The sequence below is a fragment of the Loxodonta africana genome, chromosome 2 (genome assembly GCF_030014295.1).
Source record: "Loxodonta africana isolate mLoxAfr1 chromosome 2, mLoxAfr1.hap2, whole genome shotgun sequence".
Lineage (NCBI taxonomy): Eukaryota > Metazoa > Chordata > Mammalia > Proboscidea > Elephantidae > Loxodonta > Loxodonta africana.
Window position 1 is genome coordinate 195,950,439 of NC_087343.1, and position 22,901 is coordinate 195,973,339.

Here is a 22,901-nt window from a genome sequence, read left to right on the forward strand (position 1 = left end):
ATCTGGTATGGAGGATGGGGAGGAGCTGGTATCTTACAAATCCGGGACCCTAAAAGTGGCTGAGGGGAGGATGAGAAATTTTGAGTAACTTGGGAAGGGCTTCAGTCCCTGCAGAAAAGGGGGCTGTTCAGAAGGTGAGAAAGGTGTCCAGAGCCGGGACTTTCCCTCCCCCTCTTGCCCACCCTATCCCTCCCTCACCCTGGGAGAGCCCTCAGCTGACTTTTATTGAGCATGGAGCCAGGCCTTGGTCTATAGGCTTTAGGTGTTTTATATCATTTAATCCTCACAACAAGCCTCTGAGGTATTATTAATATTCCCATTTTACAGACAGGGAAACTGAGACTCAGTGAGGTTCAGTAACTTGGCCAAGGTCACATAGTTGCTCAGGGTAGGGAAGGATTTGAACCCAAGCTGTGTGACTGATGCTCAGGCCCAGGTCACCCAGATGGCAAAGCAGGAACATGCTAGAGTGCAGTGGGCAGGGAGGTAGGCCTGTGTGGGGCCTCACTCACCCTTCCAAAGGGCAGCCGCAGCTACAACTAATGTGGACCTGTGAGGCAGAGAGGCCCTGTGTTGCCAGACCTTCCCAAATTTTCAAGAGAAACAAAAAATGTGGTTTTTAATATAAAACCTCTCTGTTTCTAAATGTTACCCACTGCTGTCGAGTCAATTCCGACTCATAGTGACCCTATAGGACAGAGTAGAACTGCCCCACAGGGTTTCCAAGGAGTGACTGTTGGATTTGAACCGCTGACCTTTCGGTTAGCAACTGAGCACTTAACCACTAGGGCACCTTCTAAATGTTAGCAAGTAATCAATTTTAAAACTATGATGCTCTCAAAGACAAATGGCTGTGCCAGATGACATTGGGGGGCCAAGTTGAGGGGTGAATGGCCAGCAAAGTGCAAAGAAGGAAAGAAGATGACAGGTGTGGGAGGTCTGCCTGGCCGTGCACCCACAGCAAGGTCAGGGTCCATGTGGGCAGTCCCGATTAAATTCAGGGGCCACCCTCACACCCTTGGTGGGATGCCGTTTCCCTACCGGCAGACCCTTAACATTGACTCTCAGCTTAGTGTCTTGACCCCCAGTGAGCGCCAGGGCCATGTAGGCAGGCATGGAGCCTGCCTGCTCACAGCTGTATCCCCAGCTCTGGGCCTACATGCAGAAGGCGCTCACGAAAATGCTTGCCGATGGAAGGAATAGTGTAAGCCCCCTCCCCCACCCATGCTGGCTCCTCCCCATTCCCTGCCCTAGGCAGGGCGTGGCAGCAGGGTGCTGGGGGGTTAAAAACCTGCAGCTGGGGTCCCCTAGAGGGTGCTGGGGCCGTGGATCCTGAGGCGCAACATGGCTACCATGATAACCACCAGCCATGTGAGTCCACCTGCCTGCCCCCTCTGGAGAAACAGATCGGACTGGGGTGGCTAAGGGGGGACAGCTGGGGAGCTGGGCTCATAGCTCGCACTGACAACTTTCTTAATATAGATATATAATTATTCTTTGTCAGGCAAGAGAGGCCGGAGGTGGAATCCCAAAGTGGGTGAAGGGGGAGGAAGAGGAAGAGGAAGAGGAGGCAGCAGTGGGGGTGCTGGTGGAAGAGAAGGGGGATCCAAACTCCATCACAGCTTTGCTGCCTCTGAGGAGGAAGGCCCGTGATGAGGGCCCTGTGGAGGCAGCAGAGGTAGAGCTGGAATTGCACCCCCTGCAGAACAAGTAAGACAGGCCTCCTGTGTACCCCTGGAGGACTGCTTCCTCCCCCTGCCCCAGTTCCTCATCCTCCAACAGCCATGGTTGGCTTAAGCCTCAGGCTCTGTGAGCCTTCCAACCTTAACCTAGCTGAGATTCTGGGTTCTCCAGCCTGCTTGCCCCCCTGCCCTTCAGGATAACTGACCTCACTCACCTTCACGGCCTGTATCTCAAATCCTATCTCCCAGTTTGTCCTTGAGGTGGAGCCACCCCCCTGCCAGCCCAGCACTGAGATGGGTGTTCTCTGCTTCCTTCTGACCATCTTTCCCTTCAGGTGGGCTCTGTGGTTCTTTAAGAATGACTTCAGCCGGGCCTGGCAGGACAATTTGCATCTGGTCACCAAGTTTGACACCGTGGAGGACTTCTGGGCGTGAGTGTCTGCCCTTCTAGAAGCTGGAGAAAGGAGCTCTTAGCGGGGGATCCTCCCTGCCTCCACCCTCCAAGGGGCTGCTTCCTGCATCAGCCCAATATCCCAGACCTCCCTGAGGCCTGTCAGCATTTGTGGAGGGCTAGGGCTGGGTGAGAGAGCCCTGGTGGCGCAGTGGTTAAGTGCTTGGCTGTTAATCAAAAGGTTGGTAGTATGAATCCACCAGCTGCTCCTTGGAAACCCTATGGGGCATTTCTACTCAGTCCTGTAGTGTTGCTATGAGTCGGAATCCACTCGATGGCAACAGGTTTGATTTGTTTTTTGTGGGGGGAGGGGGCTAGGTAAGGAGCCCTGGTGGTACAGTGGTTAAGCACTTGGCTGCTCACCGAAAGGTTGGTGGTTCAAACCCACCAGCCACTCCACAGGAGAAAGATGTGGCAGTCTGCTTTTGTAAAGATTACAGCTTCAGAAACCCTATGGGGCAGTTCTACTGTCCTATAGGGTCACTACTTTTGGTTTAGGGCTGAGTGGGTTTTGTCCAGGGACTTGAGGCTGGGGCACAGCCCTCCTGAAGCCTTCTAGGGGCTGAGTGAGTGCCTGGGATGTGGGAGAAGCCAGGGACCGATTGTGTGCCATATACTCCCTGGCTTTGTGCCCCTGCATAAGTTCCTTACCCTCTCTGAGCCCGTCTCAGCTGCAAAGTGAGGACTAGGCTGCCTCAGAGTGCCTATGGGGGATGTGGGAAGGGGATTTGAAAAGTGTGCAGACCCTAGGAGAGGAAGGGAGGGAGGGCCAGGCTCCAGGAAGGCCTTCAAGCCCAGCTGGAGGGCACCAGAAACCAAGCCCCTACTTCAAACCAACCAACTAACCAGTTGGCAACCCCACGTATGTCAGAGTAGAACTGTGCTCATAGAATTTTTAATGGCTGATTTTTCAGAAGTGGATTGCCAGGCCTTTCTTCTGAGGTGCCTCTGGGTAGACTCGACAACAGCCAACCTTTCTGTTAGTAGCCGAGCATATTAACTATTTGCACCACCCAGGGTCTCCTAAGTCTAAAAACCTATCCAGGGGCTCTGGCTTCACTGGGCTTCGAGGGTCAGGGGAGGCTCCAGAGACAAAGTGGGGTTTGAGGGTTTGGATAAGTGGGGATGGAATTCCAGGTAGGTGAGCCAGTGTGAGCAAAGGCCTAAAGGGCCAAAGGGTCAGGGGAAAGCAGTGGGATCTGATAAGGAGTTGAGGGGATGTGGCCAGTTGGAACCAGGCCCTAAAGGCCTCACTTGTCAGTGTGAGGGTGTCTCTCTCCAGGATGTACAGTCATATCCAGCTGGCCAGTAAGCTCTCTTCCGGCTGTGACTACGCTCTGTTCAAGGTAAGCTCTGCCTTGCCCCCCCCAAAGGGGCAGGGGGCTGTTTACTTCTTCCCTTCTGCATTCCACCCTCGCAGGGTGGCGGGGGCCGTGGACACCTCCCTGGAGCAGAGATGTCATTTCTGATTGTAGGAGGGTTGCTCTGTTAGACAGAAACTCTTGGACAGGCCCCAGCTGTGCCTGGAGATAGTTTTAGAGTCTGCAAGAGGAGGAGGGAGGAGAAGGGGGATCAGGAAGTGGCCTGGGTTTCTGGTTTGGCCCCTTAGCTAGGGGTGCATACCAGAATCGTCCCTTTGCTGATGTCCAGGCTATCCCTGGAGGGGCTGTCCCAGCAGGTGTGTGCAGTGGGCTGGCCACGGTGTTTAGTTTCCACAGGTGACTTGTGCCCAGCTAGGTTTGGGGGCCACGGAGCCAAACCTGGGAGGGCTTGCTTAATCCACCTCCATCTGGACCCTTGTTCGGTTCAGTGAGGGTGGTAAACCCACACACAGGCTCTACAAAGTGACATATTGAAGCTCAAGGACCTCCTGTGGGAGCTCAGAGGAGGGGCTGGTAGGCTGGGTGGCTGGAGGTGGAACCTGCTTGTACAGAGGGGATACAGATGAGAACCTACCTATTTCAGTGGAAAGGGCTGGTGCAGGGCCTGAGCAGAGGTCAGCCAGATCTCTGGGTCCCCACTTCCCTTCGATCAAAGAGAGGGATTTGCTTTGCCATCCTTGCCCCCCAGGATGGCATCCAGCCCATGTGGGAAGACAGCAGGAATAAACGGGGTGGCCGCTGGCTGGTCAGTCTTGCCAAGCACCAGCGCCACAGCAAGCTGGACCTCCTCTGGCTGGAGACAGTAAGTAGGGAGCTGGGATGGGGCGGGGGGTGCCCAGGGAAGAGGTTGGTGCTGCCTGGTATGGTGGGAAGGGGGGTGTTTCTCTACCCCAGTGGGAAGGCTCACTCTGCCTCTCCCTGGGCCCAGCTGCTGTGTCTGATAGGGGAGAGCTTTGAGGAACACAGCAGGGAGGTGTGTGGGGCTGTCGTCAACATCCGCACCAAGGGGGACAAGATCTCGGTGTGGACGCAGGAGGCTGAGAACCAGGCCAGTGTGCTGCACATTGGGTGAGGGGCAGTGCTGGCACAGGGTGGGGGCGGGGCTCTTCCGGCGAAGAAGGAGGGTGGAGGATGGCCTGGCTTGCAAGGGAGACCTTCAGAACTCTCCATGTCCCCTTCCTGTGGGTAGGGGGTTTCAGATCTGTGGCTTTCAAATGAGTCCTAGCAGAACTTTCTTTTGGATTGAGGACTCATATCTTGGGTTTCCACCCGGGGTAAGACACACAGAACAGGAGTGGCTGTGGCTGGAACCAGGGTGGAGCTCAGTGGGGAAAGGAACAGGCCCAGATGGTCAACTGGAGAGCACCTGAGTCTCATTTCCTCTGCTCTCCTCATCCCCAGGCGTGTCTACAAACAACACCTGGGCCTCTCAGCAAAAGCCATTATTGGTTACCAGGCCCATGCAGATACAGCCACCAAGAGCACCAGGAACAAGTTTGTGGTGTGACAGGGTCTTGCACCACTGGCACTTCAGTTTCACCACCTAAGCCTGTGTGTGTCTATGTGTGTGTGGTGTGTGTACGTGGTCGAGGAGGGCAGTCTACACTGCTGCTCCTGGGCACCATTTGGGGGGCAGACAAGCCTGATTTTTCCCGTGTCCTGGAGGGAATATGAACACTCCTTAACATGAGTTGGGGTCAAGTGTGAGGGGAGCTCTGTAGGGGAGGACCCAGCATTGCCTGGAGTCAAGCACAGAGTGGGGTGGGGGGGCGGGCAGGGAGTATCGAGGGAACATTTGAGTTTCCTTTTTTTCATCGGGGGTAGGGTAGGTTGTTGGTGTGTGGAAGGAGGCCCAGCACGTACTTGAAGGGCCACTCTGCCATTTCGGGGGAAGGGGCTTATAGCAACTGCTACGCTGAGGACTGAAGTGGGGCTGCTCCTCTTAGTGAACCTTTAGAGGTTGCCTCCTCTCAGATTTGTAACCTCAGAGCTCACCATGGATCCTGTACTTCCCCTCCACCAGCTGTGGGTGGGTCCCTGGAATGGGGCCGGCTTCAGGAAACAGGCAGCTGGTGGCTTAGAGGCAGAACACCGCATGAGGGACCGGTGGGGAGCTGAGGAGGGAGAAAGCCCTACAGGGCCCCTCCCCTTTCCTCACCTGTGGTCAGTGTTGTGCCTTGGGTTCCTGGCTGAAGTGGAGGTGGGTGAGTGTCCCTGTGCCCAGGAGAGGGCGGTGGTCAGGCCTTGTCATTGTTCTGCTAGAAGATGAAGCTTAAGCCCTTTTCTGTTCTTATTCTAAATAAATATTCACTTTTGAACTAAGTTGGAATTACTTTTAAAGGCTCTAAATCAAGATTCAGAAGCTGGATCTGTCCTTGCCTCGCAGGGGGTCCTGTCAGCCCCCCAGCTCCCCAGGATGCCCATTAGGAATAGGCTGGTATGGGGTAGGGGAGTAAGGTTGGGAGGCCCCAGTCACCAAGTGGGTTTGAGCCAGGCGGTGGGGTATGAGCCCCTGGCAAAACCGAAGGGGCAGGGAGCAGCAGGCGCTGCGCTCAAGACTCAGGTCCTTTTCGGGCCTGAGGTTGAGCCGGTATAAGTAGAGCTAAGTTTTCGTTAAGTGAAAACTCACGTGTGACTCCACTGCACTGTAATAAAATATACTGCACGTGTTGAAAACAATCAGATCACTAGACCCTCATCCGAGCAGCAGCTCGTCCTCCCGAGGGATGGGCTGCGCAAGCTAGGGCGGGGATTGTGGTGGAGCTGGGACAGAGCCTTGCGGGGGTTGTGGTTACTGCGGGCCCTGCATACTTGCAGGCTCCGGTGGGTACAGGGATGCGCCAGCGGAGAGTGCCCGGAGGACGCTGGGGGAGCTCTCTGTAGCGGCCTGCGCCTGGGTCAGAGTCAGGCTCCCGGGCGGGGCCGGGGTCGAAGCTCAGGGTGGATGGAGTCAGGCCGGCTGAGAGCACCAGGGCTGCCGGGCGGGGCCAGGCTCAGGAGGAACGGAGCCGAGCTCGGGGGCGGAGCCTGGGCGTAGGGGGCGGAGCCTGGACACAGGGGGCGGGGCCTGGGCTTAGGGGGCGGGGCAGGGCTCCGAGGGACCGATCCAGGCTCGGGGCGGGGCGGCCCGAGCGCCGCCGGGGGCGGTCCCTGCGGGGCGGGCGAAGCCGGGCCGGCACTCTGTGTGGCCGTGGCCATGAAGCCGCAGCCGCCCGGCTAGGCCCGGGGCGGCTCTAGCCCAGGGCGGCCCGCGGAGGGCTGGGCCCGGCTCCCGGCGCCCGGCTCCGGTTCCCGCGCCGAAGGGCGGCCGCTCACCATGCCCGGCAAGCACCAGCACTTCCAGGAACCCGAGGTCGGCTGCTGCGGGAAATACTTCCTGTTTGGCTTCAACATCGTCTTCTGGGTGAGCGCGGGGTCGGCGCCGGGCCCTGCGCTAGGGGTGGCGGGAGGAGGAGGTGCAGTTCCCCACCGGGAGGAGACCACTTCCTCCTGCAAGAGCTTAGGGATTGGCACTGTCCCCGCACCCTCTCAGCCCTCAGCCAAGACACAGACCGAGAGAGATGCGGAAAGGCCTGGTTTGCCGGGGGTGGGTCCCAGCCACCTGGGGTGGGATGGGGTGGGGTGGGGGGGAGCCTCCCAGGCCCAGCCGAGAAAGGGGTGGTGCTTCTTTGACGGCCCAGGGGCACGCTGTGCGGATCGCCTCCCTCTTCGCCTGCTACCCTGGCTTGGCCAGTGGGGAGAAGGGTGTGCGGCGAAAGGTGGCTCCTCGCTCCTCCAGCACCAGGGCCTGAAGCCTCGCGTCTGCTTCCAGCAAGGGGGGTGGGTCAAAGCCCTCCCTTCCCACCCGGCTTTTTGGAGGCTACTGGCTGAGAGGGGCAACAACCCGAGGCCTCCGCCTGGGCGGAGGGAGTCTCCCCTGTTGAGAGCCCGGGAGCTGCCCCTGGGGAACCGAATTGGCCCTGGGGAACACGCCACAGCTGATCAAACCGAGGCTCCAGGGCGGGGCGCCCCTGTCCGGAGAAGGGAGCTGTTGGTGCCCCTCCCAGGATAGCATCTGTGTCCCAGGGTCCTGCCAAGTCATCTTCCCTCCCCTCCTCCATCCCATCTCTGCCGAGGCTGCCGCCTCTGCAGTCCCTTCGCCCCCAGCCATGATCAGGATGCGAGACCCTTTCAGTTCTCTTCAGCTAGCTCAGTGGCACTGCCCTCCGCCTACATGCTGCCCAAGCTGTCACCCATGTAGTGTGTCCTTGGGCCTCAGTAGTGCTCAGCTCACCAGGGTGTGTGGGCTTTGTGCAGAGAGCTAGAGAGGAAGTCAGGAGGCCTAGGTGGATTACTTGCTGCTGTGAGAACTGCCTCTCTGGGCCTCAGCTTCCCTGCCTGGGAGGGGCCTGTAATACAGCCTGCTCCTCAGGGTTGTTAGGCAGGATAAGTAATGAATTCTAATATACTGTATGTTCATAACTACATATTACTGTCTCCATTTTACAGATGGGGAAACAGATACAGAGAGGTTAAGTCATTTACCTAGGGTCACACAGCCTTTAAGTGCAGAGCCAGGGGACAGCTGAGTGGGTGGTGGGTGGAGGTGGAGGCAGGGCGTTGAGCAGAAGGAGCCCCCAGTACGAATGGTCAGGCAGGAGAGATCCAGGCTTGTTCTTGGGACCCTGGGTGAGAGTGGGGAGCCAGAGCATGAAACACTGGGTGCTGGGGTAGGTAGGTTTTAATGGGTAGGGTTTTAGTACAAGAGCAGTGGGTCTGATTTAGCTTTTGTATTAGGGGCAGACCTGTCCAGCTGCCTTGGGGAGGGTGGGTGAGTGGCAGGGCCGGGAGCTGGGGAGCCCAGGGAGACGGGGGCTGGAGCAAAGCTGGGGTGGTGGGAGGGGAAAGTTGAGGAAGGCTCCTGGGGGGGGTGTTAGGTTTGGATCGAAGTGGCTCAAAGGAGGTCCCTGTAAAACAGGCCCAGAGATTTTTTTTTTTTCCATTGTAAACACAGGTGTTGCCCCGCTCAGAACATCCCAGGAATTTCCTGGTGCTCCTAGAATACAGTCCAGACTCCTTGAATGCCCCCTTCCCCCGCCCCCCACCCCCTGCCCCCCGCCCCCCGGGAGCCCTGTGGAAGGCTGCTCTGGGCCAACTGAAACCAGCCCTGGCTGCCCTTGTTTTGTCCCTTGCACCACCACACCTGGTCTTGCCTCAGGGCCTTTCCTGGCCTCTCCACCTGGAACTCTTTTCTCCCAGCTGTGCCTTCGCATCATCCACACCTCAGCTAAAATGCCACAGCCTTCTCTACCACCCCCTCTACCCTCTGTAGCACCCCCATCATCCTAGTCACTCCCCATACATCACCCTATTTTATTTGAAAGACTTGTTGGCATCTGAAATCGTTTTCTTGCTCACGGTCAGTTTGCCCTGCTGCAGTGTAAGCCACCTGAGGGCTGAAAGCTTGTCTCCTAGTGGCTGCTATGTTCCCAGCATGCGGAATGGTGTCTGGGACAGGGAGGTATCCCCAGCAGGCAGGTGGACATAGGGGTCTGGAGCCAGGAAGAGGTTTGGGTGGAAATCCCAGAGAGGCCAGTGTCACAGTGGGATGGAAAACAAAGGTGAGTTGTGAGGAGGAGGAGGAGAGAAGGAAAGTGGGCTGAGGTTGGAGCCCAGGATGGGGTGAGGGGAGGGGACAGCCACCTGCCCTGGGCAGGTGAAGGTGAGCCTTCTGGGAAGGAGGCTGAGAAGGAGCAGCAGAAGGAGGGAGTTCAGGTAGGGGACAGTGGTCACCTGTCTAAGGGCTGTGGGGAGATCAAGTGGGATGGGACAGGAGAAGTGATGTTTGAATTTCATGCTGCCAGGCCCACCCTAGGGGAGGGGAAGGGAGGAAAGGGGAGCTGTTTCCAGAGAAAGGGTGCCAGGGTCAGGGAAGGGAAGTGATTAAATGAGAGGAAGGAACCAGTAGAGGAAACAGGTGGGTGGGGAGGTCTGAGGAGGTGGGTCATGGCCCTGGGCAGCTGGCCTTGGGCCGGAGAGAGCCTCTCCTAGACTAGACTCCTGGGCCCTGTCCAGGGTCAGGCACAAAAAGGGGAGCCGGCCTTGACACCCAGGCTCTTCCAGCAAGGAATTAAGGCAGGGTAGTTGGAAGGACAAGAGGACAGGGAGGCGGGTGCTCAAGGGCTGCCCAAGCGGGAAGCCTGTGGCTGGGGTTCAGGAGGCCCAGGCAGAGCTGTGGTCAGATGCTTTTGAGTACTGATCCTGTCCTGCATCAAGACACTCAGGGTCTTTGCTTGTGAGCTACAAACCCATCTCTGGCAATGGAGGTTAAAGGGAAGTTTTTGGAAAGATGGTGGGACAGGGTGGAGGCTGGCACAGGGTTGCTTGGCAGCTGGAGGGGTGGTTTTGGGAAGGGGCCAAGGGGAGGCTGGGAGCTGGGAGCCCTGGCAGGGGTCTGTGCTGGGAGCAGAGGTTCAGGATGCTGCTACTTGGTGGGAGTGTCCTGGTGGCCCTCTGCTCCAGTTTTTGAGTTCTAAGGAAGGGCATGGTCCACATGCCTGTCCTGAGGCTGGGGGCGGTGGCCCTCCTGGTTCCAGTCCCACCAGGCTGTATCCTGTAGGGGAGAAGCAGTAGATGTGTTCTTGGGAAGGTAGATTAGATCCTGGATCCCTGTAGCAACCCTTTCTCCTCCTCGCCTCTCTCCACCTGACTTCTTGCTGGTTCTAATTTCTTGGGAGGCAGGCTCTGCCATGAGTGGGGAGAGGAGGAACGAGGGCCCTGGTGCCTGGACTCAGCCCTAAGCTCCTCTCTGCCGCTCTTATAGGTGCTGGGAGCCCTGTTCCTGGCCATTGGCCTCTGGGCCTGGGGAGAGAAGGTAAGGCGGTGGGGTTCAGTGGTGGGGGCTTGGCCGTGGGTCCACGAGGTGGGAGGGCCAGCTCCCCACGTCTGTCTCTGCTCCCCTGGCCCAGGGCGTGCTCTCCAACATCTCGGCGCTGACGGATCTGGGGGGCCTGGACCCTGTGTGGCTGTTCGTGGTGGTTGGAGGCGTCATGTCAGTGTTGGGCTTTGCCGGCTGCATCGGGGCCCTCCGGGAGAACACATTCCTGTTAAAGTTTGTGAGTGTGGCTCCTGCGGGAACCTAGCCTCCTCCCACCCTGTCCCTGCTTATGACTGACTACCTTTATTATTATGTTATAGAATAATAAGAGCCCTGGTGGCACAGTGGTTAAGTGCTTGGCTGCTAGCCGAGAGGTCAGCTGCTGTCCTGGAGAAAGACACGGCAGTCTGCTTCTGTAAGGATTTACAGCCTTGGAAACCCTATGGGGCAGTTCTACTCTGTCCTACAGGGTCTCTGTGAGTCGAAATTGACTTGATGGCAGTGGATTTGGGTTTTCTGGGTTTTATTAGCATGATAATTATTCATATTACCTATATTTATTAGGGGAAACCCTGGTGGTGTAGTGGCTAAATGCTACAGCTGCTAACCAAAGGGTTGGCAGTTCAGATCCTCCAGGCACTCCTTGGAAACTCTATCAGGCAGTTCTACTCAGTCCTATAGGGTCGCTATGAGTCGGAGTCGACTCGACGGCACTGGGTTTGGTTTTTGGTTTATATTTATTAGGATTCTTCCTGTTATAAATGACTGAAACCCAATGGTCTAAGCAAAAAGGGTGTTCATTGGCTCCTGTAATGAAAAACTCAGGGGTATTCTGGCCGTGGAGTCCCTGAGTGGTGCAAACAGTTAACATATTCCACTGCTAACCAAAAGGTTGGAGGCTCAAGTCCACACAGAGGCACCTTAGGAGAAAGGCCTGGTGATCTACTTCCAAAAAACCAGCCATTGAAAACTCCATGGAGCACAGTTCTACACTTGACAGATGTGGAGTTGCCATGAGTCAGGTTGACTGATGGCAACTGGATGGTTCTGGCTGCAGGCACATTTGAATCCAGGAGCCCACAGTATCACGAGAACTGGTCTCTCTGTTTCTCAGCTCTGGGCCCCTCTGGGAAACCCAGGTGGCGTAGTGGCTAAGTGCTACGGCTGCTAACCAAAGCGTCGGCAGCTTGAATCCTCCAGGTGCTCCTTGGAAACTCTATGGGGCAGTTCTATTCTGTCCTATAGGGTCGCTATGAGTAGGAATCAACTGGATGGCACTGGGTTTGGTTTTTTTTTGTTTTGGGCCCCTCTGGGTTGGCTCCATCCCCCACATGGTGGGAGAATGCCTACCAGCAGGTGCTGGCTTTATCCTGTTTCCCTGGAAACTCCTCCTGGAAGCCAGGGCTCTCTCCCCAACTCTTCTGCCAAAGTCCTTCAGTTGAGTCTCCTTAGCTCTGATTGGCTATCTCTGGACTAATGCTGTGGCCTGGGAAAGGCAGTGCTCTGATTGGTGGACTGACACTCGCTTAGTTCTATATCTGGGGTGGGGGTGGGGAGTTGCCACCTTAGAACCTTGTGAATTGAAGAAGGTACGTGCAGAGGGTGGTTGCTTCAGGAAAACAGGTGTGTTGATCAGAGGAAGGGGAATGGAAGGGTAGGTAAGGACAGTGCTGCCATTACACTATCATAAAGCAGTACTAAAATAAAAATAGGTGGGGACTCTGGGCCTGTCTTGGGGTGAGATGGAGCTCTGCCCCATGACCCCCCAGGTCCTAAGGGGTTATCTGACCTCCATCCCCACCTGCCTCTATGCCCCACTCCAGTTCTCTGTGTTCCTCGGCCTCATCTTCTTCCTGGAGCTGGCGACAGGGATCCTGGCCTTTGTCTTCAAGGACTGGATTCGAGACCAGCTTAACCTCTTCATCAACAACAACGTTAAGGCCTACCGGGATGACATTGACCTCCAAAACCTCATTGACTTTGCTCAGGAATACGTGAGTCCAGGGTCCAGCCTGGGCCACACACAGGAGGTGCCTGATTGCCTATGAGTGAGGGACTCCCTCACTGCCCATTGAGCTGGGACCACTCCCCAACCACTCGGGCCAGGCCAGTCCCTGGGGAGAGAGCCAGAGCCCCCCTGTGAGAAGGAGCCAGCCTCTGGTGATCCCTGGGTGTGCCCAGATCTGCAGGGACACAGAGGTGGGAAACAGGAGCCAGAGGCTCCAGACCGGTAGCTCCCAGGCCACGGTTTACAGCACCCTTAAACAGAGGAAAGTTCTTCCTGTCTTAAACCCTGGGCTGACAGTATTGGCTGGGGCTGTGTTGCCGCTGCCCCTTGACTGGTACAGGGGCTCTTCTGTTTGCCACTGTCCCCTACACTCTGTATTTTATTATACCTGCTGGCCCTCTTCTCCCATTTACATTGTTTGTTCGGTCTCTGAATGCGTTGAGAGTTTGAGACCCTTTACAGAAACAAAGCTTGCAAACCTAACCCTTGTGACGCAGTCAGTGAACAGTTTACTAGATTATAGACACCCATTCACACCCCCTCACCCACAGGATGCTGGGCTGAGGATATGACTTCCTCTGGGCCTCCCTGAGGGGCCGGCGGGCTAGCACTGGCCCAGCCCTGTGGGGATGGGGAGTGGACTCAACCCTGAGCTATGCTGGTCTCTTCTGCGCTCTCACCAGAGATTCTGGAGACGTTTCTCCTCTTCTGTGCAGAGAGAGGAGGGGAAGCCTGCCCACCCCTTCCTCCCACACCCCAGTAACCATCCCCAGTCCATACCGCACATTGTCATCCTGTCCCCACATGTAGCCCAGGGCCCGGCTATCATCCTGCATCCCTCCTCCAACTCAGGACCAGCATCCTCACACCCCCCTTCCACCTCTGGGACTAGGGGACCAACTCAGGACACCTTCCCAGCACCCTGCTCACCCCACCAACCGGGCAGAAGCCTAGAGCTCTTGCCTTCTCTCTCTGACCCTCTGGACTCAGGCCTGGCCTGTCTGCTCTGGGGGCGGGTAGACCCTGTCTTCCTGCAGCCTGGGCCTGTCTCTGAACAGGATGAGGCTCCTGGGAGGAGGAATGGCTGCTGGCCGCAGGCCTGGCTTACCTGGGGTTTTCCCCCAAACCCCCTAGTGGTCTTGCTGCGGAGCCCGAGGGCCCAACGACTGGAACCTCAATATCTACTTCAACTGCACTGACTTGAATCCAAGCCGGGAGCGCTGCGGAGTGCCCTTCTCCTGCTGTGTCAGAGACCCTGCGGTGAGTGGGCTGGCATGGGGGTGGGTGAGGGCCTCTCAGTGCACTGTCCCAGTCTGGAAACCACCGCCAGGGCTCTGCTCGGCTCCACCCTGCTCTGGACCGTACGCTTTCGGAAGGTGATTTTATATGGGGTGTCCCTGCCAGGCTGGTAAGCCTGTGTCTGCAGGTAGTGGCTCAGGCCTGCTGGTGTTGGGGCTGCTTTCCTGTTTTAGCAAAAGGCGTCTCTTTAGTTGTATGAGATTGAAATTGCAGGACCCCAAGGGACAGGGACTGGCCCAGAGGGTTCCGTGTACCCTGTGGGCTGGCTACACAGTTCTGCCCTGGGTATTCAGCTAAATGTAGCTCCAGGCAGCGTCTGCACCTGGCCAGATCTGAAGCTGTCTGGGCACTGGGAGCGGGCCTTGCTGCCTCAGCTGTGGGGGTGTGTGACAAGAGTACCCATGCCCCTTTGGGCTGCCATGCCAGAGTGGAGAGGTGGCTTTCTTTATGGCTCTTTTCAGGGCAGACATTCTCAGTGATATCCCTCCAGTTGCTGTTTGTCTGGGACACGAGGGCTGGGTTCCCATTCTCATCAAACACCGCAGGCAAGATTTCTGAATGGGAGTGGTTCCAAGTTGGCATTTGCAGCCATGCGACCTGTCATCTGGAAAGTGGTGCCTGGGCCTCGGCAAGCTGCGTTAAGAGCAGTGGGTGGTCAGAATCTGTGGCTCCATTTGTTCTCCTGAGTAGGAGGAACTTGGGGTGCATGGTACCAAGGGCCCTGAGGGGTCCCCGCTTATGAGTCGCTCACTGGCCTGTTTCTCCTTAGGAGGATGTTCTCAACACCCAGTGTGGCTACGACGTCCGGCTCAAACTGGTGAGTGGGGAGGAGGGTAGGGAGCACGTTGGCACTGGGGTGGGAACAGGGGCTCCTGGAAGCACCTCTGAAAGGCCTCAGGCTTCTGTGGGGAGGAGTGCTGAGACCCAGGGGCCCATCCAAGCCTCCAGGGCTTGGCACTGCCAGGTGTGAGGGGCGCACAGGCAGGGGCACAGGTGGGTTTGCTCATCCCAGCTCTCTGTTGAGCCCCGCAGTGTGCCCAGTATTGTCTTTGATGTTGATTCAGACAGACATAGCCCCTGCTCTCAGGGAGTTACGTTCCAGTAGAGAGAGAGACAGTAAGCTCATAGATACATGAATGGGATCATTTATGTGATGGTTTCAGCTAAATGCTTGGAAGAAAATAACCTCAGGGGTGATGAGAATATAGGGCTGGGAGTGAGGGCCTCTTGTAGAAGGGCATGGCTGGGTGGAGACCTCGAGGATGAGAAGGAGCCAGCCGTGCATAGGCCCTGCAGTAAGTCAGAGGAGGGAAGGGAGAGCGAGGTCTGAGATGGTGCCTGTGTATCCCCAGGAGCTGGAGCAGCAGGGCTTCATCCACACCAAAGGCTGCGTGGGCCAGTTTGAGAAGTGGCTGCAGGACAACCTGATCGTTGTGGCCGGGGTCTTTGTGGGAATTGCCCTCCTCCAGGTACTGCCACAGCCTCCACATCGCCTACCCCACCTCCGTCTTGCCCTGGGCCACTTGGCCCTGTGGCAGCCTCTTCATCACCTGCCCTCTGTCTTACAGATCTTTGGCATTTGCTTGGCCCAGAACCTCGTGAGTGACATCAAGGCAGTGAGGGCCAACTGGTGAGGCCGCCACGTTGGCCACGGCTACCCACTTGGCCCAGGCCTCTGGTGGGGACCCCCAGACCCCCTCTGCTGTGCCCGTGATGGGCAAGGCTGCAGGAGATGTTTCTTTCGGGACCTGAGCTCCCTGTGGGACCCATGGGTGTGGAGTGCTGTTCGCCCATGGAGAAAGCTGCCTAGGCCAGGCCAGGCCTGGCTGGGCTGGGTGTCTGGAGCTCTGTGTGCATGAGTGGTGTGGGCGGGTGGGCGTGCATAGGGGAGCCACCATCTGGGCTGTCATTGGGCTGGTGGGCTCTCTACGGGACTAGGAAGGGCACAGCTACTGGAGTCCAGGCCAGGTCGGGTAGGAGGGTGCTGCTGGGGAGGTGGGGGTTCTGCCTGTGTCCCCCCACCCAGGCGGGGACACTTCTGTGCATGGCTGCGTGGGGCAGGCCGGGGGGCCTGCTCTTGCCCAAGACCTCACCTCATGCAACTTCAGAGCTCACTTCTGTACTGGTTGTGACCTTAAGCCTGTCAGTAGCACACTGTGGCCTCAGTGTTCCAGACTCTAAAATGGGTCCAAGAAATTTCTCTCTTTGCTTGCCTCTCAGGATCAAACGCGACGATGGCTACAAACTCCTCAAATAAACAAAACTTTGAAAACCACTGGCTTGCGCCCACCATCTCAGAGGTCCCGTCGGCGGTATGGCCTCTGCGGAGCTTTCTGGCTGGGGCCCCTGACCCAACCCCCTCTGCCTACCTGTTTTCTTTGGCCTGGATAACTTATACGTTTGAGCTGACCTTTAAAAATCAGTGTGTTTCACATAAAGTCCAGATTCCCGGCTTCCTGGAGAGCATGACCATCTGGCCACATGGGTTCTTCAGGGGTAGTATCCCTAGAACATGTGTGACCCCATCCACTGGGGACCCTGCCTGCCCCATTCTGCTCCTTAAGTGGCTTGCCTGCCCCTTGCAAGCGGTAAGTTGGCACCCCTCAGCTCTGCAGGGGTATTCCCTGCAATACTGCAAGACTGTTGTGGGCCTGGCCTGGGGGCAAAGCAAGGAATGCAGACAAAAGAGAGGCTGAACCCTGCCCTGAAGAGCCTGGGAGGGGCTCACTCAGCCCTGCTGGGTGCTGAGACAGGTGCCAGAGTGCCTAGGAGATCAGCAGAGGGTGAGATGGGGGTCGGGATTTTTCAAAGGAAGTAGCTGGCAGCCTAGGGCTTGGCACCCGTGGGGTTGGAGGGAGCCTGGTTTGGGGGCTTGAAGGGTAGATTCCTAGGCTCACTTTGGATCCAGGGAGAATCAAGCGCTGCAGAGCTGCCTCATCCCCACCAGAGGGCGCCCCAGCACAACGTTCCTGGGTCTGGCTGTTTTGCTCCTGCAACCTCACTCCAGCAGAGCCATGTGCCGATATTCACCCTGCTTTTTTTTACTAAAAGCACTTCGGGCTCAGGGCTTTTCAAGACTACTGAAGGTGCAAACTGGCTCAGACTTGGGAATTCTAGCTTCTGCTCTCAGCTGCCTGAAGGGGTGTGTGTATGCCCTGGGCTGTGGATGAAAGGGGAGGTTGGGCTGGTTCGCAGGTCCCCAACTCAGATGCCTTTGGGGCCAGGTGGGCTGTATAAGTGGATGAAGTAGGCCTTTGTTGGCAGTGCAACTTTGACTCTTCACTGTTAATAAAGACCTAACAGAAAGACGTTGCTCTGTGATAAGACAAACATTTGCACGATTGAGTCGATAATGGCATCTGGCCTTGGGAGACAATAGGCAGTGGTGGGGACTATAAGTCGAAGCACCTCCCCATCTGGAGGTGGTGGCTGCTGTTCAGTTTTATTTAATTGCTGTAATGTAGGAGTGCAGGCCTCCTGTCAGAAATCTGGAGAAGCCAGAAACCCAGATTTTTATGTGAAATATCCTGATTTTAAAATGTTGGCAACTAATTAAAAACAAACTGCAAGCCAAACAAAATGTGTGGGGGCTAGCTTTGGCCCGGGCATCACTGTGGATCCCTCTGGGACAGCCACTGACTAGGGCTCCAGCTGCTCTGCAGTTGAGGGGTACTGGAGGTTGCTGCCAGGTGGATAGGGAGGGGAGCGTGACTGGGGTTCCCGGTGCAGGCTGGTGAGGGTCCTGGAAGCCCTGGTAGGCGCTGGCCACAGTGGTGTATACATGCTACAATAAATGCAGGTGGAAACATCGGGTGTGTGTCTGGCTCTCTGTTATGTCAAATGCTTTCACTTTCATTGTCTCCCTCAAGCTGCCTGCACCCACCCTAGTGAGGTGAAGATTCTTGTTCAGAGAAGGGAGGGAAGCTACCCAGAGCACACAGCTGGGAGGGGTGCACAGACCGGGCCCCTCTTGCTGGAGTTTTTCTGCAGCATCAGGATGAAACTTTAACATGCAGACTATCAGCCAATACAGGGCAGTAATGAAACATTCCTTCCCCAAGCAAGAGTTGAGCACGTGCCTAGATGCTCAGGATATGGGAGGGGGGCAATGGTCTGTGCCCTCCCAGAGCTTGCATCCTGGTGGGGCAGGCAGACAGACAAGTAGACAAACAAGCATTTTCATTAGTAAGGTGTGCTATGAAGAAAGTAGGAGTGAAAGGCTAGGGGCCTGGGCACCTGGGAGAAGGGCCCCTTGATGGAGGTGTGAGGGGAGAGGATACCTCATCGGGGAAGCTCTTGGGGAGCAGTGTTCTAGGTTTTGGTACCAGAGCTATAGAGACCACAAGTTGGAGAGCTTGGCGTGGGGGGTGGTGGTGGCTGGAGAGGTGGGAGTGGGTGAGGAGCAGAGGCCTGGGGACAGAGGGAAGTGGTCCAACCTGTGTATGTTTAGAAACCTAGCCTGGATTGATTGATAAGGTGGGAGGAGAATGACCTGGTAGAAGTGGTCATGAACTGGCCAGGGACCGGCATAGTTCTCCAAGGCTCGGTTCTGCTATAGGGCATCTGCTCATCATACCCACTCATCCATCCATCCACCCACACACCTACCTATCCATCTGTCCACCCACCTCTACACTCGTGTATCCGTTTGTCCACTCGCCCCCCACCCACTGTCATCCATGCAGGTAGGCGTGGGTGGAGGCCAGGGTCTGAGGTAGCTCTACCTTGTTGGAGGCAGACGGGAAACGCTGCTAGTGATATGACATGTGCGTAGTGACAGGCACCTGGTCACTGCTAGGTGGGATTTCAGGCTGGTAAGAGACAAATTTCTTGTCCCCAAGATAGAGCTTGGAGCAGCCCTTTTCCTTGCCCAAGGAGCTCTTGCCCAGAGGCACAGCCTCCCGAGTAGAAACAAGCAAGCATGGAAGGCTGCCTCTTGTCTATCCCTCTAGGACGGTCCCTGGCCATGCAGACCAAAGCCACCTTCCTACCCTGTCAGGGTGGGGTGCATATTGGTAGTGATGGGGATGGTCATTGTCTGGCAGCCTGGGGGACCTGGGCCTGCCTTGCCTAACCCGGAGAGGGGTACCACACCACCATCAGCCTGGGGGAGGGCATCCTGTGATACCAGGCTACCCCGAGAGGGCCCCCTTTATGGGCATAACTGTAGCAGCTGTGGGCTTATGCGGAGTGGCCTGGTGCCCACATTCCCAGCCACACACCTGTATGCATCACCCCCCCCAAACCTTTCATTTGGTCATTCACAAAGCATTGTTTGAGCACCAGCTGCATGCCAAGCTCTGTGAACAAAGCAGAGACCCTGTCTCACAGAGCTGAGCCTCCAGTGGGGGGAGAAAAGTCACAGATAAACAAGGAGCGTTAGGTGGAACGATACAGCTGAATTAGGGAAATAGGGACTACAGGTTGGGGGGATGTGGTTTGCATTTATACCAGAAAGTCCTCTCTGAGAAGGTGTCATTGGGCCTAAGAAAGTGGGGGTGTGAACCGGGTGGACATTTAGAGGAAGCTTTTGCAGGCAGAGGGGACAGCAAGTACAAAGGCCCTGGGGCAGGAGCCAGCCTGATGTGTTCAAGGGGGCCTTCCCGGGACTACTTCGAGGACTCTCAGTGTAAAAGGCTTTACAGAAGGAGCAGGCAGAGAGGAGGGGGGAAATGGGAAGGACCGAGAGATCCCCAGCTGGTGAGCACCTGGATCTGCGGGTGAGGGGGTCACATTGGCTGGGAAGGCTTCGCCAGGTTCCCTCTGAGAAAATGGCCCGGGAGGTGAGGGCAGCAATGTGCCTTGGAGGAAGTCACTTCCAGTGACCACCGGAGGGCACCAAAGCGCAGCCCAGGCCCACAGAATGGGCCTGTGAGTATGGAGGGAAGTGAGTGTGGGGGCCATTGGGTGCAGGCCTCTTTGAGGCTTGGGGCTCATCCTTTTGGGGCTGTATCCATGCCTTGCCACCCTCTGCCCCATCTTCTCTGGGGACTTGGTGCAAATGGCTCTGCCTGCCCCAAGGATGCCTCTCCTAGGGCTCTTTCCCAGCCCCAGCAGGGGGTGATGTCTGCCAGACAGCTTTGTGGGCGGGGGGCTTGCTTTCTCTAGGGGCCGGGGTGCCATGGGCCACCACATACACCCCCATCCACTCAGAATTTACTGAGCACCTTCTATGTGCCAGGCACTGTCATAAGCACTTGGGATAGATACATAACCAAAAAAAACAAAGACCCTGCCCTCGTGGTGCTCACAGCCTAGAGCAGGGGTGGCCAATGTTATCTGCAGAGGATTGGATTGCGGGTATATTGACAGCCACATGATGCTCTCTGCCGCATATACTCAACTCTGCCATTGTAGCTGGAAAGCAGCCATATACAATATGTAAACATGTGGACGTAGCGTTACAATAAAACTTTATTGATAGACACAAGATCTTTTTTTAATTTTTACAATCATTACAAAAATATAAAACCATTTAAGTCCTTGAACCCTACAAAAACAGGCAGTGGCTGGATTTGGCCCCTGGGTTGTAGTTTTCGACCCCTGGTTGAGTGAAAGGACGCAGACAGTGCACAATAAGTATCATAACGAGTGAATGACCTGTTGGGGTGGTGAATACTATGGAGAAAACATCGTGCATATAAGGGTACTGAAGTGCTGGGGGAGCTGGGGTGGGCCAGGGTATTAAATAGGGTGACAGGTCACAGATAAACAAGGAGTGCTGTGTGGAAATAGGGTGGGCTCGTTGAGAAAGCAAGATGGAACAAAGACTTTTTATGTTAACTCAAATTATTATTAATTTTTTTAATTAACATTTTTAAAATAATCAGAACTTTTTTCTGACAACACAGGTAAAATAGGAAACCCATTCTACTTAAAAAAATTAGAACATTGTGGATAAAACTAAGGCCTCTTCACTACTACTATCCCTTAACTAAGATCACCATGGAAGGTTGTGAAATATACTGCCTTCTGGAACTTTTACATTTAATTTTGTGCTCGTATTATGCACCCGTAGAAAGGCTCGGTGTTTCTGTGTGTGTTAAATGGCAGGACACCGTCCTTGCCGGCTTGCTCCCCTCCCCTCGCTCCACAATGTGGTTTGGAGACGGAGGCATGTTCGTGCGTAGGAAGCCGCTCCTTTCAAGTGGTGCAGGGATATCACACTGTAGGGATAGGCTGCCTGTCATCTCTCCATTACCAGTGGTGACAGTCTAGCTGTTTCCATGCCAAGGCTCTGGTCAGAGGCAAAGTGGAGCCCTCGCTTCTGGGGTTCCAGCTGGGTGGCTGCTGGTTCACTGGGCAGGGGAGTGAAGGGCCACAGCAGAGGGCCCCAATCAGGGCCAGTGGTAGAGCTGACCCCAGCATTTCTGCTCCTCGGTCTGGCGTCGGGCCCAGGGGCAGCAATACTGTAGATTGGGGCCTGGCGCTCAGCCCATACAGACCAAAACCCACTGCCTTGAGTTGATTCCATTATAAGCACAAAATTAAATGAAAAAATGTAAAAGTTCCAGAAAGAGGTATATCGCACAGCCGTCGGTGGTGGTCTCTGGCGGAGGGCAGGGCAGAGAGGAACAGACCGGGGTAGTGAAGGGACCTTAGTTTTATCCATAATGTTCTAATTTTTAGAACAGGGTAGAACTGCCCAATAGGGTTTCCTAGGCTGTAAATCTTTATGGGAGCAGATCGCCAGGTCTTTTCTCTCATGGAGTCTTTTGGTTAACAGCTGAGCGCCTCGTCATTGCGCTACCAAGGCTTCTTCAAGTGTAATATACTGATGTGGGTATCTACCACAGAAGTGTTGGGGGAAATAACCTCTGTGTGTGAGAGGTACCAAAAACAGGGTTCAAGGGCTCAGTAAAAAAAAAACCCATACAAAACCTGTTGCCGTCGAGTGGATTCCGACTCACAGCGACCCTATAGGACAGAGTAGAATTGCCCCATAGGGTTTCCAAGGCTGTAATCTTTATGGAAGCAGACTGCCACATCTTTCTCCCACAAAGGAGCTGGTGGGTTCAAACTGATGACATTTCGGTTAGCAGCTGAGCGCTTTAACCACTGTGCAACCAGGGCTCTTGTCTCAGCCCATCAGAGGTGTGAAAACCACACAATTAGCCTTTTGGCACTGGCAAGGCTGTTGCCATGGTAATGTCTCCTAGGTCCCCTGTGCAGTCAAGCAGAGACAGGGACCCTGCAGAGAGATACCGTGGCTGCAGACCAAGTGTCCACCCTTGACCAGAGGCTGCCTAGGGTGCCTGGAGGCCTGGACGCGCCTGGATCCCTGAGTCCTGGTTCCAGGATGACTTTCTCTGGGAATTAACTTTCTAGGTCTGCCTCTGCCTAAGAAAGCAGGCTTTCTTGAGGCCAGACTTCCCCAGGCTGCTCCAGCATCCCCCCACTCCCCACCAAGGCTTTGGGAGACTCCTGGGAGTCATGCCTGGTGGATTCGTTACCTCTGGCTACCGCAGCAAAGTGCTGCAAAGACAGAATGCATTGTCTCCCAGTTCTGGAGGCTGGGAGTCCAAATTCAGCGTATGGGCAGGGCCATGGAGACCCTGGGTTGTACAAACAGTTAACATGCTCAGTTGCTGACGAAAAGGTTGGTGGTTCTGGTCTGCCCAGAAGTGCTTTGGAAGAAAGGATTGGTGATCTACTTCCAAAAACTCAGCCACTGAAAACCCTATGGAGCACAGTTCTACTCTGACACGCATGGGATGGTCATGAGTAGGAACCTACTCAATGGCAACTGGTACTGGAGTAGGGCCACGTTCTCTCAGGAGGTTCTAGGGGAATAACCTTCCTTGTCTCTTCCAGCTTCTGGTAGCCCCAGGCGTTTCTTCGCTTTTGGCAGCATAACTCCATCTCTGCCTCTGTCTTCATGTGGCTGCCTTCGTTCTGTGTCTCTATGTGTCTCTTCTCTTTTGTAAGGACACCACTCATATAGGATCAGAACCCACCCTACTCCAGTAGGACTTCACATTAACTGATATCATTGTCAAAGATGCTACCTCCAAACAAGATCACATTCACATCTATCGGGGGTTGGGAATTCAATGGATCTTCTTGGGGGACATGATTCAACACATAACACCAGGGGAAGGGGAGTCTAAGCACAGGGACTAGATGGAGCTCAAGCCAGCTCCCCCACCAGCCAGCATTCGCCACACTGTCCCTCCGTGTGCCGGGTGGTGATGGGCGCAGGAACTTGGTAGTGACTCCAACA

At 55.7% G+C, this 22,901-nt stretch overlaps 2 protein-coding genes across 5 annotated transcripts; both read left to right on the forward strand.

The window, feature by feature from the left end:
* The first annotated feature begins 1,114 nt into the window (after window positions 1-1,114).
* EIF4E1B (eukaryotic translation initiation factor 4E family member 1B) lies at window positions 1,115-5,022 on the forward strand. The gene is made up of 8 exons (XM_064279721.1): window positions 1,115-1,204; window positions 1,312-1,371; window positions 1,505-1,710; window positions 2,018-2,113; window positions 3,416-3,479; window positions 4,204-4,317; window positions 4,444-4,583; window positions 4,917-5,022. Exons 1-8 carry the CDS (start codon window positions 1,115-1,117, stop codon window positions 5,020-5,022), a joined length of 876 nt encoding a protein of 291 aa, XP_064135791.1.
* A 1,719-nt stretch (window positions 5,023-6,741) lies between these two features.
* On the forward strand, window positions 6,742-15,953 carry TSPAN17 (tetraspanin 17). Of its 4 annotated transcripts, none has more exons than XM_023551715.2 (9): window positions 6,746-6,918; window positions 10,318-10,368; window positions 10,463-10,609; window positions 12,195-12,401; window positions 13,514-13,639; window positions 14,448-14,495; window positions 15,031-15,147; window positions 15,247-15,308; window positions 15,899-15,953. In XM_023551715.2, exons 1-9 carry the CDS (start codon window positions 6,832-6,834, stop codon window positions 15,933-15,935), a joined length of 882 nt encoding a protein of 293 aa, XP_023407483.1. In that variant the 5' UTR covers window positions 6,746-6,831; the 3' UTR covers window positions 15,936-15,953. The 4 variants fall into 4 exon arrangements, with proteins under 4 accessions (XP_023407498.1, XP_064135247.1, XP_023407483.1 ...); XM_010592741.2 differs by having other exon boundaries at window positions 6,753-6,918; window positions 12,195-12,365; XM_023551730.2 differs by lacking the exon at window positions 10,463-10,609 and having other exon boundaries at window positions 6,742-6,918.
* Window positions 15,954-22,901: the final 6,948 nt, after the last annotated feature.

What these genes read in the sequence shown, in the direction of transcription:
- TSPAN17 (XM_023551715.2), top strand. Translation starts at nt 6,832, where the DNA reads ATGCCCGGCAAGCACCAGCACTTCCAGGAACCCGAGGTCGGCTGCTGC. An exon ending in TCTGGGCCTGGGGAGAGAAG is followed by an intron (nt 10,369 to 10,462) that starts GTAAGGCGGTGG and finishes CCCCTGGCCCAG; the next exon opens with GGCGTGCTCTCCAACATCTC. An exon ending in ACGACGTCCGGCTCAAACTG is followed by an intron (nt 14,496 to 15,030) that starts GTGAGTGGGGAG and finishes GTGTATCCCCAG; the next exon opens with GAGCTGGAGCAGCAGGGCTT.
- EIF4E1B (XM_064279721.1), top strand. Translation starts at nt 1,115, where the DNA reads ATGGAGCCTGCCTGCTCACAGCTGTATCCCCAGCTCTGGGCCTACATG. An exon ending in CCATGATAACCACCAGCCAT is followed by an intron (nt 1,372 to 1,504) that starts GTGAGTCCACCT and finishes ATTCTTTGTCAG; the next exon opens with GCAAGAGAGGCCGGAGGTGG. An exon ending in ACCTCCTCTGGCTGGAGACA is followed by an intron (nt 4,318 to 4,443) that starts GTAAGTAGGGAG and finishes CCCTGGGCCCAG; the next exon opens with CTGCTGTGTCTGATAGGGGA.